Raw genomic sequence first — 27,663 nt, 5'->3', positions numbered from 1 at the left:
TAAGCACAAATTTAATTCATTACACACAAATTTAAATTTGTGTTAAATTCAGAAGATCCTATTCTGAGATTGCACCAAAGATAAATTTAGTGTCTTATGAGGTACTATTAAAAAAGTACTATTGTAATCTGAATTCTTCCAATAGTGCTAGCTTATAAGAAGCTATTACGAATGCCTATCAGGACCAGAATGTAGCAATTTAACTCATTTAGGGGAACAGTGACATCTTATAATACCAAGTGGAGGTTTACAGACTTCGACACAGCCTTTGTATTGGATATATTCTGTAGGCACCTGCATTAAACAGTAAAAAAGATGAAGGAAAATGATGTGTATTAGCTGAGAAAAATTCAGCCAACCAATTAGAAACTTACAGGATATAATGCATTATTAATTATTTTCTTACAGATTATTTATATTTTTAAAAATATTATTAGGATACAAATAATTTTTTAAAATTATTTTCAAATTAAATTGAATGATATTTTTAAAAATTTAATATTTTTTATATATGTTTTTATGTTTTTTTGTCAGGGAAAGTTGTTTAATGGAAGTAATTTTTATGCTATAGATGCAAATGATCTGATTCTGTTTTGGAGTAAATAAATATGAAAAACTACCAAGTTCAGTAATACAATAAAATGAGCTCTTTGCTATAAGATTAAGGCTTAATGCCCTTAAGTAAATGTGCCAAATTTCAAATTGTGCTATGTGACCAATAAAGGATTAAAAAGGAGTGGACCAATTATTAGAAAGAATGGGCAAATGAAATGGCTCTTTAAGGTAAAATATACCCTCCCTCTCAATTTTAAACATTCCTTCTAATATTTTGTCTTTCCTTCCCAAAAAACTGTTTGGGTATCCTAGACCTGCATGAGTGCCCCAGGGTCAAGAGAGCAAGATCAGATCTCCTAGAGGAGATAATGGATTTAGACCTATATCTGAATCCATATCAGATTGATCGTTATTTTCTGTTGCATTTGTAATTAAAGGCTCAACGTGCACTTATGTTCTTCCATCTACTTCCTATGATAAAGTTTTCAAACAGAGTCAACAAATATGTCAATCCAATGTTTAAACCTTTGTGAGGAAGATTTAATACCAGTAAGCTTAAAGGTTACATTTTGCCATCTAATATCTTCCTTCATTTGTGCCCAAATTAATTAAACTGGATTTGTCACAAAAAATAAGGTTGCAGCAAATTTCATGCTGTTTTAACCATCTCATATCAATTATGCTTAAGCATGTGGGGAAAAAACGAATTCCATGACAGCTGTCATTTAATATCCTTCCCCCCCCCTTTTTTTTTTTGATTTTTTGATAATATTATTGGCAGTTTCTCCAAAAGTATGCCATATGGTGTGTTATTCATGATAATACACAATTTGAAAAGTTTGGTAACATTTGTAACTGGAACCAAATTTTGAATATTTCCACTTATTTCATCATAAGAGTTATGAGTTAGTGCCAATCACTAATTTCATTATTTCTAAATTTAAAGTTGTTACTTTAACAAACATAAAGTTAAAAAAGTAAATACCTTTTTAATGAGAGTATTGAACATCTTTAAATATATGAAATTGACATTGCTCTAAATTGATGTAACTGTTCTAAACATTTCTGATATTAGACAGCAATATTTGATCTTTCTACAATACTTTCTCAATTTTGCTATGTTTCTTCATCATTATCTAACAAAGCACATTTATCTTCTCTACAAATCTGATCAAGTTACCTGAATAACAGAGACCAACAGTTAAAACAGCTCTCCTGAGCTGTTCTATTTGAATGTCATGGAACTGCCATAGTGAACTACTTCTAACTGCTGTGCTTGACCCTTGCAGATCAAGGACTAAGCCCAATCCTTGAGATAAAGTACCAAGCCTGAGGCAGGAACAGCTATAAGTAATTTTGCCATGAGCAATAAATTCATTGCTTCGATAGTCTAGAGCCTGTATTCCAAATTCGCTCTTGCAGATAATCCTAAATCAACTAATGATTTAAGATTATCTACAAAATGATATTCACTGAGGAAGTGAGTCAATATCCCAGAGTGGAAAGAAATTGGAATCCAACAGGGATTCAGGTATCCATTATATTACCAGGCGATGCACTTACAATTCAGGCATCAGACAAAAATCTGAAGTGCAGACTGCTTGCGTTCAAACGAATGCAGTTTTATTGAGGGGCATAATTAAAGGAAAACAGGTAGCTTTTTTTTTTTTTTTTTTTTGGAATATCTGTATAGAGCAAAAACTGATGATTAGAAAATAGGTTGTCAGTTTTAAGGGAACTAAAGAGCATTATTATTTATGCCAGAACTACTAAAGAAATTAACCGCATATAAACAATCTGGCAGATAAACATAGGACATGCTGAAAAATAGCTGCAAAAGCTGTATGATTTAATTCAAGACTTGATGGACTCTGCAAAGCTTTTTGGGGGAAAGTTTTTCAGCATGGCCTGTCACAGTTGGGAGAAGGAACTTCTTTAGTAAAAATGGAATTTGTTTAAACAGAGACAAAGAATCTTTGCCATTGTCTAGGGGTGCCACTGGAAAGATTTGGGTAAGTGGTATGGGCAAAGGTTATACTTGCTCCTTTACTGAGAGTATTTCCATGCAACCTAAAATTACAATATTCATGGAAAGAAGTGATGAAATTATATCAGTGCTCAAATAATCCTAGGGGCTCACATCTTGTGAGTAGGGCTTGGCACACCCAGAGTCCTGAACTGGATATCATCATTCTTCTCTTTATTGGTGATTCCCTTCTACTTCTGACACTCTCTCTCTCTCTCTCTCTCTCTCTCTCTCTCTCTCACAGAAATTTTTTTTTTTTGGCTGGTGCAGCAAAAGCCTTGGGCTTCCTTGCACCATATGGCTAGTAATAATAAATTATCAGCAAAACCATACTAAAGCATGGGGGGGGGGGATTGCTTATAACAGCTTTAAGCATGCCGTTATTAAAAAAAGGTTTTCAACCTTTTTTTTTAATAACAGCACCCCTAAGTAATTTATTTTATTTTACTGCACCCCTACCATACTGTACACTTTTATAATGAAATAAACAAATTTTAAAAAATAATAAGTTTAAGTAACTTAAACCCAAATTACGTGGCACCCCTGGAATGTTGTTGTGGCACCCCGGTTGAAAACCACTGGGTTAACTGGAGAACAATGATATTGTATGGCTCAATGAAACTTGGTATCATTCCAAAATAAGGGGCAATGAATTTCATTATGATGAATGGACTTGCATACAGTGCATACAGGAGAGATGGGGAGGGATGAAGAACAGAGTAGGGGTGAAAACTGCATTGAAAGAGGAGATATTTTACCAATATTATCCACCTCATCTTATCTTGAATGACAATTGTGCAATACCATGGGATGGTACTGCAGTATTCACCATACATCCATAACATAAATCCATGCATCTTTGACCTGTTGCCCAAAATGAAAGAAACAAGAAGCTCTCAGAAGCCAACATTTTCAAAACAGAGAACACCTTACATGCTGTTAACTGGTCTTGCACATATACCAATAAAACCAAAACCCAGTCTGCAGATGAAACTTTGTCGCTATAAATATTGTAGAAAGTTTAGATTATAATATATATATTTAGCGCTACCCAAAAGTTTCACTAACTGGCTATACCCATCACATCCATTTCAAAATATCCCCCCCCACCTTCAGAAGTAAGACACCTTGTCTGATGAGTCCACATGTAAACCACTTTAATTATCTCTTTCAGTCTTTATTGAATCTCCAAATTATCATCAAAATCAATTTTTTGCTAAAATTTAATCAGAATTAAAAAAAAAAAAAAAAAAAAAAATTCACAAGGGGCCAGATATGAAAAGTTAGTATAGAGAACCAGGGCTGTGTTTTTGGTCATACATCATTGCAGAGAGATTACTCATTTGATTTCTGATGATATAGAAAGCAATCCCAAGTGTGCCCTTTTCCCAGACATTTGAGCCTGACCTCTCACAGACGGTTGCTAGGCACTTTCACAAGTACACTTGTAAAAGAATTGCTTAACGTTTTGATCCTGAGGAAACTATTCTTCCTCAGAAATCATAAAGGATACATCAACAATCTTACTCAGAGTATAAAATAACACAATAAGCAAGTTAAACAAGCAGTCGATGTCAAACTGCTCACAAAAGTATGCACCATCACTATTTATTTAGAACTCCACAACAATTATGGTGCCATGGAAAGGTAAGTAAGGAAATTTCTGGGTAGCATCTTGTATATTGAAGAAATTTAAACTATTTTATATTAAAGTATACTTTCTTATTTCTTGATTACCACTCCTTTTCCCTCAGTCTGTATAAATAATGCAGTATTTGTAAGAGAAATTTAAATTTCATCTATTTTATATAGAAGTTAAAATCTTATATTATCAGATACAAATCTGAATTCCATGAATCATGATTTGTTTAAATATATGCTAACATTACATTTTTGTTTACAGAATATCAACATTTGAAATAGCTAAAGGTTAAATTTTATAGATGGAAGAATTTTTAATTATTAATATAACAAGTTAGTGCAAACGCATCATATTAGTATGTAGCAAACTCTGAATTACAAAAACGACATCGTTTTAATTAGTCTTCTCCTTTGGTGAAGCGTTACTTATTCGAAGTAGTGCAATATCATGGCAACTTGTGAAGGGATTCACAATATGAGATTTAACTAAAACGGTGCCATTTTTGTAATTCAAAGTTTTCTGCATACTAATATGATATGTTTGCACTAACTTATATGTTGTCTAATTCTCTCACAGCCTGAAGGCTTAAGCCCTTCAAGTGTTTCAGTTTATTAATATAACTTAATCTGTCTAAGAGACCAAGAGCTTTGATTTCTTCCCTTTCTCAAATAAAATTATAGCATATATGCAATTTCCTTTGTTGCGGACATTGAAAACGCAGATGCATAATTTATAAATGAGTATATTAAACATTAAAAATTTACGTACGCAGCTACCCATACGTTGCAGAGCATCTTGGGATCTTTTTAATCGTGTTGGCTCTCGACTGATTGCAAAGGACTGAGTTAGATGTGAACAGAATTCTACAGATACTCCAACACCCTAGATAAAAATTCAGAAAAGAATGCCTTTAGAAATGATCAATATTATTTGTACTAAGTTACTAAGAATTACAAGTCTTTACATTTAAATAATTTTACTTATGTTAGAACGAGTAATAATAAAAGGCTGAAACTGAAATACATGTAAACACATGTATCAAAGATAGTAGCCACATATTACAAATGTAACCAAGTAAAAAAAATAAAATAAAATAATTGCTAAAATTATAAGCTAGATACTTACTTTTGGCTATGCATCCTCTGAATTTTGTAATAATAGTCATATCTTTGTAACAATATAATTGAAACAGTAAACTTAAGATAAATTTGTTTGTTCTCTTACCGTTATATACATTTTGATGCACAAAAGCAAAAACAGCTGCTGTATGCTAAATCCAGAAGCCATATATCATATGACTGACATATGATGCAACATCCTAAACTTACAGTTTTAATATCCATAACAGCTGGTTACCAAACTTTTATTTTAGACTAAATGTAGAGAGAGATAATGTAGATAGTTATAGTTGAACTCATACAGAAAATTTTGATTAAAAAGAAAAGTAAAATTTTGGAAGTCAGTTCCTTGTTGCAGTTCTAAGTTTATTCAGAATTGTTTATTCTTTTCCATAATCACTAAGTGTTGCTCGATATATCTGGTTTATTTGTGATGTGTTTTTCATGGAAAGTTAAGAGAAACAAATATGCACAGGTGTCCTTGTTTTCATTTTATTCAGTGAAGTTAATGTTCATTCTAGACTTGTTTGAAAAACTTTCTGCTGAATGCCTAAAAGTATATTTCAGATGTCAAGAGTAGATATAGCAAGTTGAAGATGTTATAAAATTTTCTAATAAAGATACCATATCACACATTTCTCCAGGTAAATGTTTGCTGCTGTTTCAGAGAACAAAGGGTAACCCATTTTGCTTTTCTCAAAAGGGAGACTAATTAAACAGATTTTAAACATAAGGAGAACAAGGAAAATCTTTGAAAAATGCATTTGATTTTGACACTATCCTCTTCTCAACCAAAATTGGTGGTTGCCATGAAAGATGTTTTTAGGTTCCAATGTGCAGCCATCATAGGATGCCATATTAGAAATAACTGCATCCATGCTATTACTGAGCAAAATTAAGCAAAAGTGCAGCATTCTAGATCACTGATGGCCAACACAATCAGAAAATGGAAATGTCGTGGTGCTGCTATAACTAGGAAATATTTTGGTAGACTACATAAGCTGAAGGAAAGATGAAAAAAGGTGCTCAGAAGAGTGATACATACATTCTGTCAGTCCTCACTGAATACTATCTACCAGTAATTCAGGAATGCCACAGGAGTTGATATAAGCAGACAACACAATATGCAGCATCAGATTTTACAGAACAGCTGCAGCCCACAAATTCAACATCACAACACACAGTGTACAATGTTGAATTTCCTGGTGCACAACCCATCATAATTGGTCTCAGAAAATTGGAAATGTATGGAGTACATGTTTTTCTAATCTGATGAATGGTGCCTGGTAAACATTATTTACCAGTCTCATTTTCCTGACTGTGTTGCTTGGGGTTTCTTGGTTTGGGGCTTGAAATGTCAATTAAAATTCCTGGAATGATGAGTGGCACATGATAAACTGACATTATGGACAATTATTCTACCACTTTGGAAGCAGTAAGAGGAGAGGATTTTTTTGCATTTCAGAATGTCAGTGCACAATTACAAACTGCACAACTTCTAGTAATTTGGTAATGCTAAATACCAGGCCAAAATGCTCATATATCCAGCTGAATTTACTGCTGTGTTGAAAGACGAATGGACCAAAATACCACTTTCTGTAATCAGAAAGTAGTTTGAAATCTACCAACAAGGATAGTGTGCATAATTTTAGGCCAAAGGTGGGCCAATATGCTATTAAATATTGCATGAATAAAAAGTTCTTTGAAATATGTAGAAAGGTTATTTGATGTGTCTAGCCTCTCACAGAAGGGATATATTTTTGGTGTATATATATATATATATATATATATATATATATAATTTTTTTTTTTTTTCAATAATTTGAACCTTTATACAATGAGTTGACTTTGCATTGGCTACACTCCTTTGTGTAGGAATGGACTGGTCTGTGACACTTGTGAAGACTCAAAGTCAGGAACAGCTGATATAAGATTATATATTTCAGATATCAATTCCATATGGCTACATCCCAGCCCCTGAAATTATAATGTTCATACATGTTCCTGTGGCTGCATAAAGGCTAATTTTAACACATGAAGTCTTTACTGCAGGAAATAAAAAGGCACTAAAGCAGTGGGATGTTATTAGTTTGCTTCTAAACCATACTTGAAAGTAGTAGGGCTTTCAGATATCTAAAACTGCCCTAACATTAGTAGGGTACTTGAAAGCAGTAGTAGTGGCATGTGATGCAAGAAAGCAAGTGCATGAGCTTATGCAGCATCAGCCAAAAAAAAAAAAAAAAAAACAATTCTATAAATGTTTGACCTTAAATTTATTTAACCTATCAACTTCCACAACGACAGATGGAAGTTTGTTCCAGCAACCTCAGAGTCTTACATCTGGTGAGTATGGGCTTGGCACACCCAGGGTCCTGAGCTGGATATCATCATTCTTCTCTTTCTTGGTGATTCCCCTCTACTTTTGATAGTCTCTCTCTCTCTGTCTGTTTGTCAGGGTGACTCGAATTTTTTTTTTGGCTGGTGCAGCATAAGCCTCAGGCCTCCTTGCACCATATGGCTAATAATATTAATAATAATAATTAACCACCCACTGGCTAAAGGAAAAATTTCCACACATTATTCTACATCTGTCTTTCCTTAATTTGAATTTATGTCCCCTTAGGTTCGTAATCTGAACAAGTGGAAGAATCCCATCAGAATTCAGCGTGCTCAAGCCATTTAAGGCTTTATACACCTCAATCAGATCGCCTCGCAGGTGCCTAGTCACCAGCCACTGCAATTTGGAGAACTTAAGCCTCTCTTGGTAAGAGAATCCCTTCATTCCCCTCACCAATCTTGTTGCCCTTCTCTCTACACGCTCAAGCAAATCTACATCCTTCCTAAAATGAGGCTTCCAGACCTGTATGCAGTACTCAAGGCGTGGCCTGACCATTGCCTTAAACAAAGGGACAATCACCTCCTTTTCTCTGCTAGCAAAATTCCTATATCATTGACAAAACCCCATGACCTGCCCTGGCAGCCTGTCTACGTTGCTCAGAATACTTCATATCTGACTGCACAATTACTCAGAGGTCTTTTTCATTTTCTACCACCTTAAGTATAGTACCACACAGTTGGTACATTTCTCTGAAGTTACTTCTACACATATGCAGTACTTTGCATTTGTCAAGGTCAAGCTTCAGTTGCCACTTCTCAGCCCATCTGCCCAAATTTTCTAGATCCTGTTGCAGTAGCACACTGCCATTACTGTCATTAACAACCCTGCCAACATTTGTATCATCTGCAAACTTGGACACTAAGCCTGATATACCTTCATCAATATCATTAATAAATATACAAAACAGTGGATCCAACACCAAACCCTGTGGGACTCCACTAATAACATTAGTCCACAAAGAGCGGCACCCATTGATTACCACCCTCTGTCTTCTCCCACTCAACCATCCTTTTATCCATTGTAGCAATTTACCCTTACCATTATGCTCCAATTTGTACAGTAGTCTTCCATGCACAACAGTGTCAAAAGCTTCTTTGAAATCCAAGTATATGATATCAAAATTATTTTTTGCATCCATATAATAACCAATCAAATTTGTCAGACATGACTTTCCCTTAACAAACACATGCTGTGTCTAAATTATTGCTGCAATCTTGTCTAGATGATCCTGCAATGCATCTTTAACCAGGGACTCCATTATTTTACCCGGAACAGAAGTTAAACTAATTGGTCTGTAATTACTCGTGTCACCCTTCGATCCCCCTTTGTGAATTGGGGATACATTTGCACATCTCCAGTCTGTGAGGACTTTCCCCAAGCCAAGGGTTTGCTTACTTCCTTTGCAGCCTCCTTTAATTTAACTGGATAGATCCCATCCACCCCAGGTGCCTTTCTTATGTCAAACTTCAACAATTTCCCTCCACTTTGCTCTCAGTTATTACAAAATCATTAATTTGATAACCTTCTGGCATTTTTAAACCTTAATAACTCCTCATGTATAAATGTAAATGCAAAATATTCATTCAGTTTGTTTGCTATCTGAGCAGGATCATCAACAGTCGAACCATCAATATCAAGTGGACCAATCAGATTCGGCCTCTTCCTTTTAGAGTTTATATAAGTAAAGAAATCCTTGCAGTTTTTCTTAGCATCCTTTGCCAAAAAGAGTTCTCGTAATCTGCCTTTGCCTGCTAACTTCTACTGTGACTTGATTACAGACTAGCTTATATCTGCCGTAGGCTTCTATGTCACCTGATAATTTATATGCATCTCATGCATTTTTCTTCTGTCACGAGTCTCATTAGTTCATTTGATAACCATTTAGGCCTAAACCTTGAACAATATTTCTTAATATGTATGAAACTTTTAGAAGCATCCACGATTAATTACTTGAATGCTTCCCACTTAGAATTTACTGTTGGTAACATCATCATTTGATCCCACTGTACAGAATTTAAAAACTTTCTTGAGACCTTGAGAATTTAAAAACTGTATCCTTTCTGTATTCACCTTTTTGGAAGCAAAAACACCTTCCTTTATCCCTGACGGTAATTATATCTTTAAGTAAATCCCACATCGGTACACTGTGATCACTGCTGCCTAGTGGTTCCTTTATCTGCAAATTTTTAATACACAAATTATCACTGCTGATAACCAGATCAAGAGTATTACCCTCCGTGCTTGCCTCTCGAACATGCTGCTGCAGAAAACAATCATCCAATAAATCCACAAAAGTCTTACTAGTGTGCAAGTGACCAACCCACAAGTTCCAGTCAATATCTGGGAAGTTAAAATCCCCCATTATAAGACATTCTGATTTACTAGCCCACTATTTCTCTCTACAATTGTTCATTGTGCTCATTCGAGTCTTTAGGCCTATAACATACTCCTACTCTTATTTTTTGCTTTCGCAGTGCTTATGTCACACCAAATTGACTCAACAGTGAACAGTATTGAATACTGTTCATCTATATCAACTGGATGCACTTCTTTTGATTTTATGTTTTTCTTAAATAACAACATAACACTTCCTCCCTTACTATCCTGTCTATCCTTTCTGTACATATTGTACTCCCCAAATTCCAATTCTGTTTTCCTATTATGTGTCACACCATGTCTCTGATATCCCAACAATATCTGCCTTTGATGTATTGACCAATACTTCAAATTCATCAAATTTATTTACTATACTTTTAGCATTGGTATACATGCACCTATTCTTATTCTTAGTTACCCTAAGACATCCCATATACTCACATGTTTCACGATCACTGCCATTAGTCACTTAAACCCCCAGCAACCCTTGCTCCAGGCCGCTGCTTATTCTAATAGAAGTAGTGCAAGAATCACCTTCACCTCTGCCTGCAGCTACTTGATGTAGCCGAGTGGTCAGGAGCTAAAGTGCGTAGCATGCGTTACTTGATTGGACTGGGGTTCAAGCCCGTGACTGCTGAATACGATAAATATTTGTATTGACTATTTATTGTAAACTCTACTGACTTGGTTGTCATGCCGCAGTATAAACAGAAAAAAAAATTTATTTTAACCTTTTAGTCTGTGAATCCCCCCAAACTAGCAGTTTTCCGACCCACCTAACACCTCATCGATAGCATTAGCAAATATTCTTGCACCCTTTCTATTTAAGTGTATCCCAATTCCTGTAGAAGCAGTCTCTCCTGTTAACAAGCACAGACCATGCTGAAAAAAAATTCTACCCCTCGAGCCTTCCAAATTCCCTTCAGGGCCGAATTGATTGACAAGGCTCTCATCATGTACTCCCTCCTATCGTGTCTGGGCAGAATTGCAGACACTTTCAAATTTAACCCTTACTCACGGCTTTTTTGCAGCATTTTTGCATTGATCAGAGAACCCAAGGCTTTTTTTTCCTTGGGTTCTCTGATCACCATTAATCAAAAGCTTGATGGGAACACCTCCTTTCTATCGTTGCCAACCAAGTACACCCCTTCATGATTTCAGTACAGCCAGGCCTCGCATAACACGAATTCGATTAACGCATTTTTCAGTTACTGCTATTTGAAAAAAATTATACCATTTTTCACTTTACACGATGCAAATTTTCAGTTAACACGATTTTTTTTTTTTTATGCACTAGTTGAAAAAGATTTGAATCGCACGTCGGACGGACAATAAACAAACATTTGCCTGCTGCCCGCCTCAGTGTGTTCCATCAACCATCGGAAGAAAACGTGTTACTTGTTTGTCTCCCGATAATAAAGTCATTTAAATTTTTAAATGAGCCAGATGAAAATGTTACCACAAAGGAAATAATGGCAAAAGAACTAGATGAAATCTTTCGTATCACAGAGAACCTGGAAGTTCTCTGCGATATTTATTTCGCTAGGGGCTTGTTTGTTGTTTGTTATTTAGTTTTTAGGAGCATTAGCAACTAAGGCCATATTGCTCCGGAATATGTGGTGGTCATTCCCTGACCTTTCCGCATCCTCCGTATTTGGTGGTGACGGGCTTGAACCCCGGTGTAATCAAGAAGCGTGTGCTATGCACTGCTGCTCCTTCCCACCTGGCTACGGAGGTGCCTCGCTAGGGGCCCAGAGAGGATTGTTGTTGGCTATTGGAAATTGATTGATGAAAGATAAAGTCAATACTGTTCAAACATTTCCGCAACAGTCATTTCTTCATTGTGTATTTTTATGTCAGAGGTTCCCAAACTTTCTTGGTTCACAGCGCCTTTAGTGTCTCAGTAATTTTTTCACGGTACACCTAGACCAAAAGAAATAACTAACAGTTCCATTTAGTAGTTAGGTCCAAACAACTTAATAAGCAATGTTAAAACTAAACTACCTAGAGCTAATAGTTCGTGCGGTGTCCAACAGATTAGCATTAGCATTAGCATTAGCATTAGTAGAGGCATTTGATGCAAGAAAGCAAGCTTATGCAGCATCAGCCAAAAAAAAAAAAAAAGTAACATAAATAAATAAAAATAACCACTTCCACTTCACCCCTCTGTTCGTTCGAAATACCTGTCCAGCTGAGCCTTAAACTTATTTAGGCTATCAACTTCCACGACAAGGGATGGAAGTCTGTTCCACCCACCAACCACCCGCTGGCTAAAGGCAAATTTCCGCACATCTATCCTACATCTGTCTTTCCTCAATTTGAATTTATGCCCTCTCAGGTGATTTTTCTGAGCTAGAGGAAGAATCCCATCAGCATTGAGCATGCTCAAACCATTCAAGGCTTTGTACACCTCTATCAGATCACCCCGCTGGTGCCTAGTTTCCAGACACTGTAATTTGCAAAACTTAAGCCTTTCTTCGTAAGAGAACCCCTTTGTCCCATTCACCAATCTAGTTGCCCTTCTCTGTACTCGTTCCAGCAGCTCTACATCCTTCCTGAAATGAGGCCTCCAGGCCTGTATACAGTACTCTAGGTGTGGCCTGACCATTGCCTTATACAAGGGAATAATCACCTCCTTATCCCTGCTAGAAAAATTTCTATATATCATTGACAATACACCATGAGCTACTCTTGCAGCTCGTCTGCACTGCTCAGAGAACTTCATATCTGCCTGCACCACCACCCCCAGGTCCCTTTCATTCTCTACCACTGTCAGTGTAGTACCACAGAGTTGATACGTTGCTCTGGGGTTGCTGTTTCCCATATGTAGTACTTTACATTTGTCAATGTTAAACTTCATTTGCCACCTCGAAGCCCATCTGCTCAACCTTTCCAAATCCTGTTGCAGCAGCATAGTGTCAGTAGTGTCCTTGACAACCCTGCCAACCTTTGTATCGTCTGCAAACTTGGACATTAAGCCTGATATACCATCATCAATATCATTTATAAATACAGAAAACAATAAAGGCCCCAATACTGAACCCTGAGGGACTCCACTAATAACATTAGTCCACGATGAGCAGTGTCCATTGATTACCACTCTCTGTCTTCTCCCCCTCAACCACCCCTTTATCCATAGCAGCAACTTGCCTCCAATGCCACACTGCTCCAATTTGTGCAGCAGTCTTCCATGTGCAACAGTATCAAAAGCCTTTCTAAGATCCAAGTATATAATATCAAAGTTATTCCCTGCATCCAGTTCTTTTGTGACTGCATCATAGTATCCAATCAAATTGGTCAGGCAAGACTTCCCCTTAACAAAACCATGCTGTGTCCTAGCTATAACTGAAGTCTTGTCTAGATGATCCTGCAGTGCTTCTTTCACCAGTGCCTCCATTAATTTTCCGGGAACAGAAGTTAAACTCACAGGTCTATAATTACTTGTGTCAGCCTTTGATCCCCCTTTGTGAATTGGGGTCACATTTGCACATCTCCAGTCAATGGGTACCTCCCCTGAGTCCAAGGAAGCTCTCATAATTATGGCTAAGGGTTTGCTTACCTCCTTTGCTGCCTCCTTTAATATAACTGGATAGATCCCATCCACCCCAGGTGCCTTTCTTGTGTTTATCTTCAACAATTTCTCCTCCACTTTGCTCTCAGTTATTACAAGATTCTCTAGCTTACTGCTAGAGTTGAATACACCTCTGGCATTCCCCTCGCTGAATAACTCCTCATGTGTGAATGTCGATGCAAAATATTCATTTAGTTTGTTAGCTACCCGAGCAGGGTCATCAACAGTTGACCCATCGATCTCAAGTGGACCAATCTGATTCATCCCCTTCCTTCTAGAGTTTACATAAGTAAAGAACTCTTTGCTGTTTTTCTTCGCATCCCTTGCCAAGGATCTCTCGTAATCTGCCTTCGCCTGCCTAACCTCCTTTGTAACTTGGTTACAGATCAACTTGTATCTATCATAGGCATCCGTGTCACGTGTTAATTTGTATGTATCCCATGCATTTTTCTTCTCTGCCATATGCCTCATTAGTTCATCTGACAACCATTTAGGCCTAAACCTTGAACAATATTTCTTAGTTGGTATGTAAAGCCTAGTAGCTTCCACGATAAGTTCTTTGAATGCTTCCCATTTTGAATTTGCTGTTGGCAATATCATCAGTTGATCCCACTGTATAGAATTTAAATACTGTCTCAGTCCATTGTAGTCGCCTTTACGAAAGCAATACCCCTTCCCTTTACCCCTAATGGTAGTTACCTCTTTGAGTAACTCCCACTTCAGCACACTGTGATCACTGCCACCAAGTGGTTCATTTATCTGCAGATTCTGAATGCATGAAGAATCACTACTGATAATCAAATCAAGAGTATTACTCCCTCTAGTTGCCTCCCGAACATGCTGATGTAGAAAACAATCATCCAATAAATCCACAAAAGCCTTGCTACTGTGTGAGTGACCAGCCCCCAAATTCCAGTCAATATCTGGGAAATTAAAATCCCCCATTATAAGACTCTCTGATTTACTGGCCCACTCTATTTCTCCGAACAGTTTCTTATTATACTCATCAGAGTCATTAGGCCTATAGCACACTCCTACTCTCAATTTTGATCTCCCAATGCTTATGTCACACCAAACTGACTCGACACTGCACTGTCCAGCGATGTCGACTGGCTTCACTTCCTTGGATTTTATGTGTTTCTTAATTAATAGCATAACCCCTCCTCCCTTCCTATCCTGTCTATCCTTTCTGTACACATTGTACTCCCCAAATTCCAGTTCTGCATTTCTTATATCTGTGTGACACCACGTCTCTGAAATCCCCACAATATCTGCCTTTGATGTTTTGAGCAATACCTCAAATTCGTCAAATTTATTTACTAAACTCCTAGCATTGGTGTACACACAAGTATACATGCACCTGTTCTTTTTCTTAGCTACCCTAACACAACCCATGTGTTTACTTGTACCCCAATGATTCCCAGCAGTCTCTGAAATATCCTGCATCTTATTTTCGAGATGTCGAGTATCGCTGTTTTCCCTCAAATTTAAAATATCCTGGGCGCACAGTTTGGGAACCACTGTGCTGTTTTATGCAATAAACATTTAATTCCATAATTATTTTCATTATCTTTTACATTGTATACAGTTAAAAAGTTAACTAAAAGGTATTTTTAAAAATTCTTTATGGGCATTCCAGAAGGTCAAGGACCTTCTGCAATTATAAATTTTTCCTATTGATTATTATATTCGATTAACGCGTCTGTTTTGCGTGATGAATTAATCACATTAATTGAGGCCAGCCTGTATATCTAGACAATGACAACATGTGATGCTACAATGCCGCAACATCCCAATACTACTGAGTGGTATTGGGATGAAACTAATAAGTGGTTCCAGGAACACAACAATGAATTCTTTGTCCTCCCATGGCTACCGAACTCATCTGGTATCAGCTCAATTGAGCATGTTTGGGACCTACTATAAAAGGACCTTCGATCTCATGATGTGCAGGCTTTACTGAATACATTGTGCAATGTATGGATAGCACTACCATGGGACATCCTGCAACACCTTGTGGAGTGCATGCCAAGATGTGTACGGGCTGTATTATGGCCAAAAGGTAGCCCACAAGGTACTAGTAGCTGTTGCTAATGCAAAGCCAACTTAGTGTATGAATGGATGCAAAGTTATAATTTATAGCACTTTTTTTAGATCATTGAAATTTGAGCCTGCATAAATGGAAAAAATTAAACATAGCTTTAATAAATTTCTTTTCAAAAAGAGGCTATCAAGGAAAGATATTTGTGAAGATGTAAATAACATTAGGATAATCTGCACCAGGATATGTCAAAAATTGGGTGGGTGAATTTAAACATTAGCAGAGGCATATGATGCAAGAAAGCAAGCTTATGCAGCATAAAAAAAAAACCCCACTTCACCCCTCCGTTTGTTCGAAATACCTGTCCAGTTGAGCCTTAAATTTATTTAGACTATCAACCTCCACGACAAGGGATGGAAGTCTGTTCCACCAACCAAACTACCTGTTGGCTAAAGGCAAATTTCCACACATCTATCCTACATCTCACTTTCCTCAATTTGAATTTATGCCCTCTCAGGCGATTAATCTGAGCAAGCGGAAGAATCCTATCAGCATTGAGCATGCTCAAACCATTCAAGGCTTTTTAAACCTCTATCAGATCACTTCGCTGGTGCCTAGTCTCCACACACTGTAATTTGCAAAATTTAAGCCTTTCTTCGTAAGAGTACCCCTTTGTTCCATTCACTAATCTTGTTGCCCTTCTCTGTACTAGTTCCAGGAGCTCTACATCCTTCTGAAATGAGACCTCCAGACCTGTATACAGTACTCAAGGTGTGGCCTGACCATTGCCTTATACAAGGGAATAATCACCTCCTTATCCCTGCTAGAAAAATTTCTGTATATCATTGACAAGACACCATGAGCTACTCTTGCAGCGCCCGTCTGCACTGCTCAGCGAACTTCATATCTGCCTGCACAATTACCCCCGGGTCCTTTTCATTCTCTACCACTGTCAGTGTAGTACCACAGAGTTCATATGTTGCTCTGCGGTTGCTGTTTCCCATATGTAGTATTTTACATTTGCAATGTTAAACTTCATTTTCCACCTCTCAGCCCATCTGCTCAACCTTTCCAGATCCTATTGCAGCAGCATAGTGTCAGTAGTGTCCTTAACAACCCTGCCAACCTTTGTATCGTCTGCAAACTTGGACATTAAGCTTGATATACCATCATCAATATCATTTATAAATACAGAAAACAATAATTGACCGAACACTGAACCCTGAGGGACTCCACTAATAACATTAGTCCACGATGAGCGGTGTCCATTGATTACCACCGTCTTCTCCCCCTCAACCACCCCTTTATCCATAGCAGCAATTTGCCTCCAATGCCACACTGCTCCAATTTGTGCAGCAGTCTTAATGTGCAACAGTATCAAAAGCTTTCTAAGATCCAAGTATATAATAAAGTTATTCCCTGCATCCAGTTCTTTTGTGACTGCATCATAGTATCCAATCAAATTGGTAAGGCAAGACTTCCCCTTAACAAAACCATGCTGTGTCCGAGCTATAACTGAAGTCTTGTGTAGATGATTCTGCAGTGCTTCTTTAACCAGTGCCTCAATTAATTTTCCTGGAACAGGTTAAACTCACAGGTCTATAATTACTTGTGTCGGCCTTTGATCCTCCTTTGTGAATTGGGGTCACATTTGAACATCTCCAGTCTGTGGGTACCTCCCCTGAGGTACCCACAGACTGGAGTCCAAGGAAGCTCTCATAATTATGGCTAAGGGTTTGCTTACTTCCTTTGCTGCCTCCTTTAATATAACTGGATAGATCCCATCCACCCCAGGTGCCTTTCTTATGTTTATCTTCAACAATTTCTCTTCCACTTTACTGTCAGTTATTACAAGATTCTCTAGCTTACTGCCAGAATTGAATACACCTCTGGCATTCCCTTCACTGAATAACTCCTCATGTGTGAATGTCGATGCAAAATATTCATTTAGTTTGTCAGCTACCTGAGCAGGATCATCAACAGTTGACCCATCGATATCAAGTGGACCAATCTGATTCATCCCCTTCCTTCTAGAGTTTACATAAGTAAAGAACTCTTTGCTGTTTTTTTCTTTGCATCCCTTGCCAAAGATTTCTCGTAATCTGCCTTTGCCTGCCTAACCTCCTTTGTAACTTGGTTACAGATCAACTTGTATCTATCATAGGCTTCTGTGTCACGTGTTAATTTATATGATGTATACCATGCATTTTTCTTCTCTGTCATATGTCTCAGTTCATCTGACATCCATTTAGGCTTAAATCTTGAAAATATTTCTTAGTTGGTATGTAAAGCCTAGTAGCTTCCAAGATAAGTTTTTTGAATGCTTCCCATTTTGAATTTACTGTTGGTAAACATGGTAGAACTTGCATCAAATATGAAAAAGTCACTGGACATCCAGCAGCAACCATACAAGAAAATATCAATAAAGTTCATGACATGGCAATGGGTGATTAGTAAAGAAGTGTATCAGCAAATGGAATGTCATGGTGTAGAGGCTACATGCATATCAACTTAATGGGGACAAAATACTCTGTGAAATAAATCAGGCATGACAAAGGCTACTCCACAATGGGTCCCCTGCCATTTTGCAATCCAATCAGAAATCTCTGATTCAAAACTTCAAAGCAAATTTTTGCTCATTATCATTAGAGAAATTGTTAGAGGAGATAGACAGGTGTGTGTGTGTGTGTGTGTGTGTGTGTGTGTGTGTGTGTGTGTGTGTGTGTGTGTGTGTGTGTGTGTGTGTGTGTGTGTGTGTGTGTTTTATTGGCTGATGCTATTTAAACTTGCTTATTTGCATCATTTGTCATTAGTAAAAAATATTTCATGAATCTCATAATACAGCAGGTCCTGCTCAACTTCATTGTTTTTCTGAAATAACTTTAAGGCAAAAATGTGATATTAATATCAGACATATGGTGTAAGGTAGCCCAAGGCTTTTGCTTTGTGCAAGGGAAATAAAACTGAAAATTTCCCAATTTATTTCCCTCCTCTTCACCTTTGAAATCCGAGCTTGAAGCCTGAACTACAAGGAAGCAACTTGGTGCAACATTTAGTCAAGAGAACATATTTTTCCAATGCCAGAACATTAGATATACTATTTTTAAATATTCTTAACAGATATGTAATATCAAACCACAATGCTTAAATAAAGTAAAAACTTTTTCGGTCAAAAAAAAAAAAAAAAAAAATGTTAAGAATATATTTAATCAAAAGGATAATTTTAATCCCCTTAGATATTGCAACATTAATACAGAAACAAAATTGCTGCTATGGATAAAGGGGTGGTTGAGGGGGAGAAGACAGAGAGTGGTAATCAATGGACACTGCTCATCGTGGACTAATGTTATTAGTGGAGTCCCTCAGGGTTCAGTATTGGGGCCTTTATTGTTTTCTGTATTTATAAATGATATTGATGATGGTATATCAGGCTTAATGTCCAAGTTTGCAGACGATACGAAGGTTGGCAGGGTTGTCAAGGACACTACTGACACTATGCTGCTGCAACAGGATTTGGAAAGGTTGAGCAGATGGGCTTCGAGGTGGCAAATGAAGTTTAACATTGACAAATGTAAAGTACTACATATGGGAAACAGCAACCCCAGAGCAACGTATCAACTCTGTGGTACTACACTGACAGTGGTAGAGAATGAAAGGGACCTGGGGGTGGTGGTGCAGGCAGATATGAAGTTCTCTGAGCAGTGCAGACGAGCTGCAAGAGTAGCTCATGGTGTATTGTCAATGATATATAGGAATTTTTCTAGCAGGGATAAGGAGGTGATTATTCCCTTGTATAAGGCAATGGTCAGGCCACACCTAGAGTACTGTATACAGGCCTGGAGGCCTCATTTCAGGAAGGATGTAGAGCTGCTGGAACGAGTACAGAGAAGGGCAACTAGATTGGTGAATGGGACAAAGGGGTTCTCTTACGAAGAAAGGCTTAAGTTTTGCAAATTACAGTGTCTGGAAACTAGGCACCAGCGGGGTGATCTGATAGAGGTGTACAAAGCCTTGAATGGTTTGAGCATGCTCAATGCTGATGGGATTCTTCCTCTAGCTCAGAAAAATCACCTGAGAGGGCATAAATTCAAATTGAGGAAAGACAGATGTAGGATAGATGTGCGGAAATTTGCCTTTAGCCAGCGGGTGGTTGGTGGGTGGAACAGACTTCCATCCCTTGTCGTGGAAGTTGATAGCCTAAATAAGTTTAAGGCTCAGCTGGACAGGTATTTCGAACGAACAGAGGGGTGAAGTGGAAGTGGTTATTTTTATTTATTTATGTTACTTTTTTTTTTTTTTTTTTTTTGGCTGATGCTGCATAAGCTTGCTTTCTTGCATCAAATGCCTCTACTAATGCTAATGCTAATGCTAAAATCCACATTAGAGCAAAAATTCCTAAAAATTTAAAAGAAAGTACATATTCTAGTGTATTACCAGTCACAGTCAAGTAAGAAATAAGTACTTGCTGGGTTGCTTATATTCGTGAAATTTTTCCTCAACCAAACAATGTTATTCAAAATGATTTGACTTAATAATAATATAAACAATGTTATAAATTTTAAATTGTTCATAAAAAAAAAAAAAAAAAAAAAAAAAAACCCACTAGCAAAAAGCTCCAGACGTGCAAACTGAGTGTTCGTATCATTACTGAAAATGAATGAAGTGTAAGGCAAATTATATATAAACAGCTAACTGTATGTTTGTCTATCTAATTCATACTATTCACTCAATTATTAAACTCTGTATAACTCCTGAAGTGACTGAAAAATGTAACATCAAAGGATAAAAACTCCCATCAGGATTCCCCACAACAAGGGCAAAAAATGGATAATGGGATTAACAAGCACCAGGAATTATGATAATAAGAGTATGTTATGTGACTTTTGTTACATATTTAACAACCACAGGCAAAGAACAATATCCAACTAGTACCGAACAAATCTCCTAAAAATTAGTTCATCACCGATTTCTTAATACTAGGAATATTTAATATTAAGATACAAAAATCAGTGATTTATTTAAAGAAATTTTAAGAAAATATTTTATTATGAAAATTTTCTTTATACTCCTTTACAGAAAAATCACATAGTGAAAATGTGTAGTGCAAAACTGCATTGAACAGCAAATTACCATACTGTTAGTGCTAAACAGAAAATATATTGCTATTTATAGGTGCTGTAAATTGATACTTACCACTACCAAGTTTACAAGGGATATGGCATTGAGGGAGATATTCCACCAGTACATCAATCCCATTAAATTGACAATTATCATGATTATTGTGATGACAACTATGATGGCTGAATAAAGATCCAATCCCAAAAATAAAAATGTGACAATGAAAATTGCCAGAAGGGAATATGTGAGGGATTTCAGAGTATCTGGCCACATTGTCAAATACTGCTCATAGAATACATGTACAAGGCTGTAAAAGATATTTAAAAAAATAATTAGTAAATATATCAAGGTTGCAACATTTTATGTAATATTAAAATATGATTCAGGAATAAATCTACAACAAGCAGAAGTCACAAGCAACATGCATTAACAGAAAAATTTAATGCAAAATGTTTAATGTAATAACATAGGCCTTTTGATATGTTGGAAAGACTATTTCAGCAAGGGCATTTGCTATTTCCAGAGGGTGGGATATATCCTGTCCATTCCAGCTGAAAACTGGAGAGGAGAGTAGTGGATATTTGCCATTTCACTGTTTTATTTTTTCCGATTAAGTTGATATCTGTGTCTTTGGTAATAGTAGATGCAAAGTCTTTTTATTTATTATTATTATTTATTTTCAGTTACTCTAATTTGCCTGGCTTTTGCTTTCAGTCCCTTATAATTAAGGAGATTTGTTGTTGCAGGGTGTTTGTGAAATAAGTTCCATGCTTTATTTATTTCTTGTTTTGCTTTATTATGAGATTCATTCCACTACTGGTTGACATATGTGTTTTCCACTATATAACTTGTATACTGAATTGATAGATGGTTCTAGTATTTGCTTAGTTAGGGTCAGTTAGGAAATTCAGTCACATGGTTTAATTCTGTATAATGTGATTGTTGAGGGAGATGCTTCCAGAAATTTTTCCTAATCTGCTTTGGAGAATTTCCAGCTTGTTCTATTTACTCCATGTAATGATCTTGACGTTTGTAATCTGCAGATGATAGGAAAATGACCAGTGCCAAAAAGGTCATTTAGTACTGTCCACTCTGGTGGGGGAGCATATAGAGAGAGGTGAATAGCAGAGGTGGATCCTGTTGTAAATGCATATGAATATGTGATCCAGTGTTAAGTAATGTTAAGTTTTGCTGATCCAGTAAATTTTCCATAATCTGTCCTCTGTCTATATGGGCAGAGCCCCATAATGGGTGGTGCCCACTGAAGTCACCCAATAAATAGAAAGGAGCATTTTTGTGCTATAAGCTCTAGGCCTTTTGGTAGTGCACAGATGATTTAGCAAAAGATACGCAGGAATGATAATGAAGACAAACTGAGCACAATACAGATACCTTCTTCAGTTAGGGTTTGAAAAGAGACATGTCTGGATGGTATTTTGAATTTATTAGAACTGCCACACCTGGGCAGAGGAATTTAAATTTGTTTTTTCGATACAATGTATAATTTTTATTTAATCTTTGGAATATCCCGTGGAGTTAAATTAGTCTCTTGCAAGCAGATGGCACTGGGTCATACTGGGAAATTAAATCACAGAAATCACTGATATTGTTGCATAAACTGAAATTCCATTGAAGGATGTAAATTATTTGTTTACCTTCTTCCCATATAACCTTCAAATCTCAATCTTCCTATATGATCTTCAAAATCTCTAGCAAAAACAAATAATGGGAAGATTATTTGTTTTTGCTAGAAGTTGTTTACGAGCTGTTTGATTGTGCTTTGGGAAGTCTTTTTGCTTGCAAAAAGACTTCCCATTTCACTCATCCAATCTTTTTTACCTTTTGCTTTTTGAGGAAAAAAAAAAAAAAAAAAGCATCCAGACACTGTCCTATGTTTGAAGCAAGAGAGCGTCCTACCTCTATCATTTTCTGCATAGACATTAAGTACTCTTTCATCTTGTTTAACTGTATTATTAGTATCCATAGCGATCTGATTTTCTTGTATCGACTGTACAGCGTCTAGCCTTTGTGGTTTCTTTGCTATTTGATCATGTAAAGTGATTTTTGGTGGAATTGTGATTGTGGGGATTTTTTTTTTGTTTGTTTGTTTTTTAGACGTGGCCTTGAAGATGGTTCAAGAGCACAGATCTTGCCCACTCTGCAATTGATGTATCTGGTTAAACTGACAACTGTGTGTGTATGTTTCTCCATACCTGCATGCAACTAGTCTGAATCTTGGACCACACACAGGTAGGGCATAGCACTGACAGTTGATCCTTCGAGAGGGGAAAAAAAAAAAAAACTAACTAATTGATCCTTGGAGAGCCACCCCGGGACCATCTTGTCGAAGAAAGTGCCAAAGTGTTGAAGCTGGGCTCCTCAACCATCAGATTCCCCTTTCCAAGTTTCCACAAGTCACAGCTCATGGTAAATAAGCCAGATTCCTATGTTAGCCTGGAATCTAGGTTGTGGGAACTGGATCCAACTGATGCTAATCTGGAGGACTAGCAGCATCACAGGAAGAACCTCTCACCACATACAAGTGGTGCTCACACTGAGGGAGAACTGAAGATAGCTGGGGGGGAGGATGTTGGTTTTCGGTGCATTGCATTGGCAACTTAGACCATATTGTGTCAATGCACAATACAAAACATTGTTTTGTTTTTGTCAGGACAAAGGCTGCGCAATGGAGAAAGAGAAGGGCCTGACAGTTTGAACATGGAATGATTTGTGACAATGCTAAGAAGATGCAGGCCAGCATCTCAGCAATTGCAGGCAATCGGCTGTTTGATGGCCAACTTAGTGAAGGTATGGTGGAAATGGTCCAAAGAGGGACAACCACCCAGTGTGCCTGTACAGTTGGCACATGCTGTCAGGGACAATAGACAGCTCATGTCCCTCAATTAACAGCAGGCTACAACCAGGATACACAGAAAAAATGTTTCAAAGCACACCAACCAACAAATGCTCTTGTGGATAGGCCTATGGAGTAGGTGGGCTTATGTGCCCATGCTGGGTGAATGTCAGACACCTCTATCTGCAGTGGGCACAGGGATTTCTGGACATTGGACAACTGGAAAAGTGGTCTGGTCTGATGAATCAGGTTCAGCCCCATCATGTTGATGGATAGATGCGTATTCAATGGTGTGCAGGTGAAAAGTTGCAACCAGACTGCAAGTTCTTACAAAAACAGGTAGTCCAGCAGCAGCACTATTATGATTTGAGAGATGTGCTCAGGGACATCACTGGGTCCTTTCATTCCTACTGAACATACACTCACTGCCAGATCCTACCTCAGCAGTGTTTTGGAACATGTTTTGCTCTACATGGTGATCCAGATGGCCCTGAACTCCTTTCAACAAGAAAACATCCTGTGTCACAAGGTCTGCACTGTACAGTGGTTTGAAAATAATGTCCAAGCCTTTCATGTGCTCCCTTGGATGCATAATTCTCCATTAATCCTACTAAACACAACATCAATCCCACTAAATATTTGTGGGATGCAATGGAACACAGCATTCACCAGTCCACACCTTGCTCCATTGCAAAATTCCAGGATGTCATTATATCTAACTGGTCCAGGATACCCGAGGCTACCTTTTGTGCTCTTGTGAGGTCAACATCACACCGGGTGCAAGCAGTTATCATGATAAGGCAGGCCAATGCATTACTAGGAAGGTGGTCAATGTTTGGCTCATCAGTGAATATTATGCCTGTACAAGTGAGTGTATATTTGTACATTATGAGGGCTGAAAAATCCTTATCCCTCTACCTAACATCAGCTAACTATAGTCTACAAATTCTTCAATTGTACATGGAATTTGAACCCAAATTTATCCTCTCCAACAAAGTGACAAAACTACATTGTTACAGAGGTTGGGATGGAGGAGGAGGCACTAATTACTTTTTATTTTATGCTGGCTACTTCTACTAAATAGTAGAATATGTACTTGACCATTACTATGGTATTTTATTTATTTTTTTTTCCCCCCATTTTCACAGAAAAGAGTATGAGTGAGACTTTAATTAACTGTTTTTTTTTTATTATTAATATATTTAATTGCAAGTTAAGTTTTGTTGTGTGCTAAAGAATGTTAGAGTCATGTTTTTTGGTACTAGCTTATAAAATTCTCTCATGAGCTATAGGCTGCTCTTGTTCTATATACAAAAAGAAATAGAATACAGTAAACCCCCGCTATTCGCAGTATCTGTATTCGCGGTCGCTGATTTAATATAAAATGAAATCTAAAAAAATGTGAATTTTAAAGCGCCGTGAACATTTTCCGCCATAAAAAAAAACATGGGCGTGGTTAAATTATCTTTCCCGGTCAAAACAGCGCTCAGTGGGTGGGGGAAGAGGGGTGACAAAATCACGAGCGTGGATGTTTCTCGCTAATCCTTCTTCAGTATGTGTTATGCACTTGTCATGGAAGGTTTCGTCGTTTGCTTTTAATTTATATGCTTATAAATTGAATAAATTTATCAATTTATAAATTGATATGATTAAAAGTAATAAATCTACCATTTTGCAGTGTAAAACATTTGTGGTAAAACAAATATTAACACACTAGAAGAAGTGTGTTAATATTTGTCCACAATAAAGAAAGTGACTTTATTGTGGACAAATTCTTTCTAACCCGTACAAAAATATGGCTACAAATAACAAGGGAAATGTGAAAAGATCAAAGAAGGTGATGACATTATCGAATAAAATTGAGTTATTAGACAAAATTTCTAATGTGTCTCCTCAGTGGCAAAACATTAATAAAATCAATGCGTCAACAGTACGATCAATCAAGAAATCAGAAGAAAAAATCCGCCATAGTGTCCGTGAAAACGCACTAATTGCTTCAAAAATTTGCTCCGTAACTCGTGATGTTAAATTAGAAAAAATGGAAAAGGCTTTAAATCTGTGGATAGAAGACCGAACTCAAAATAAAATTCTGTTAAGTTCACTCATCATTCGTGAAAAGGCAAAACTCCTTTATCAACACTTTAACGAAACTGGTGATAGCACTGGTAGGATAAGTTTTTTAGCTAGCAAAGGCACTGGTTTGAAAGATTTGTTTGAAATTTCTAATAAATATTACATTTAATATTAAATTGTTTTCTTATTTTCATTTCGATGCTATATGCTTCAATTTCACTATGTATTGTCTATGTACATAGTCATATTATGAAGGCACATATAATACATACACAGACAAAATTTTAGACTAGTTTTTCTTATATATTTCATACTTTGGAACGGAACCCCTTTATTACAATGGGAGCCATAACTCAGTATTCGCGGCATTTCTCAGGAACGTAACCCTCGCGAATAGCGGGGGTTTACTGTATTGGGTCATGAATTTCAAATTAACAAGCCAATTTTGGAAAGGGGGAAAGTAATTTAAAAGAAGGCTTATGTGTGCGTATGCGCAAACAGATAATCAATCCAGATTTTTTGCACAATTTGTGATTCATAACAGCTTTTAATATTAATTAAGGTTTACAGATGATTACTACACTAACTGAAAAGAAAAGCAACAGTCTTTGCATTTAGATATATGAATTAACCTACCTGTATGGTATTACTTCAGCTGTTGTTGTTGAATTCTCCCTAATTTTCATAGTTAACCAATCAGAGATCTTTCTAGCCCATCTAAGAGCTTCATAAAAATCTTTTGAAGATTTTAGAATAGAGTGATAAGTTCTTATATATGTTGCTAAAACGAAAAAAAAAAAATTATACAGTACAAATTTACATTTAAAGAAACTATTTCATTTTTGAAAATAATTTTTGTTCAAAGAACTCATTATAATCCCAGAAAGGTGAAAATACAACCGACAACTTGAATATAGTACCAACCTGTACGGGGAAAAAAAAATTATAATCAGTTTACTTGAAATTTAAGCTTTCCCCCCCCCCCCAGCATATGTGTTCTGTGAAACTTACATTTCCCATAAAAGAGTGGCAGTTTCTCCCACTCACTTCTATTTAGAAGCAAGTTAACCATTTCTCATCAAACAGTAATTAGACATTCAATGGGGATGAAGAATCATATCTAGTAATGACCATTTCTCTGAAACAAGCATTACCACATATGACATATACAAAGATAGTAAATAACAGGTAGTTAATGATACCCCCCCCCCCCCAAATATCACCAAAGGGCTGAACACTGATTGTCAAACCAATCGTTTGTCGATAGATGACTTTAAGTATGACGTAACAATGTGTACCTCATCCATCTTGTGATATATTGCAACTCCAGCTGCTTGCTTTTATGCTTCAGTTGAAGTCTGGGATGCTGACACTCATTATTGTCTAACGAAGTCTTAGATAATGGCAAGATTTGGCATTGCTGTGTAACAGTGTTGGTGAAGTCAGCATGGTGCACCCATAGGCTTTGGCAGTTCAGTGAGAGAACTGAGAGTTCCTTCCTATCGTGGACAAATTCGAGAGGGCTGTCTTGTCTTGTTTGTAGCCAATTACTCATGAGCTTGGCAAACTCATTTTGTAGATTGATGGTAGATGTAGCATTTCTCAGGCCATGGTAGAATCCCTTGATATACTCAAAGTTCACCTCATTATATACTCTAAGTTCGCCTTGTGAGTGGCATGGCTGTGGGAGTGATGTTGTTTGCATGCATGTATCTCGCTGCCTTCTTGTGAGCTAACTTCCTGATCTTAGGTAAAATGGTAAATTCAAGCCACAATTGTATCTGTTGCTCTTTATTGTATTCAACCTGGATAATTTACACAGTGCCATTAGCAAGTCCATCAGTAACGCCCACGGTAGTGACAATATACAGCTTTACAATGACACTTGGGA

At 37.0% G+C, this 27,663-nt stretch overlaps 1 protein-coding gene across 3 annotated transcripts in view; it reads right to left on the bottom strand.

Annotated features, from left to right (window-relative positions):
- The window catches only part of LOC150077842 (NPC intracellular cholesterol transporter 1-like), a 671,091-nt gene that overhangs the window by 18,441 nt on the left and 624,987 nt on the right, over positions 1-27,663 (bottom strand). For all 3 annotated transcript variants that reach the window (XM_090384813.1, XM_090384814.1, XM_090384816.1), the window contains 3 exons: positions 26,409-26,553; positions 20,921-21,152; positions 4,992-5,105 (listed from right to left, as the gene is read on the bottom strand). In XM_090384813.1, coding sequence (XP_090240939.1) covers positions 4,992-5,105; positions 20,921-21,152; positions 26,409-26,553 — 491 coding nt within the window. The remainder of the gene's footprint in view (positions 1-4,991; positions 5,106-20,920; positions 21,153-26,408; positions 26,554-27,663) is intronic.

The sequence above is a fragment of the Mastigoproctus giganteus genome, chromosome 11, assembly GCF_048544385.1.
Source record: "Mastigoproctus giganteus isolate SK-2022 chromosome 11, ASM4854438v1, whole genome shotgun sequence".
Classification (NCBI taxonomy): domain Eukaryota; kingdom Metazoa; phylum Arthropoda; class Arachnida; order Uropygi; family Thelyphonidae; genus Mastigoproctus; species Mastigoproctus giganteus.
The sequence above is the reverse complement of the archived record's forward strand: the minus strand, read 5'-3'. Positions and strand labels throughout refer to the sequence as shown.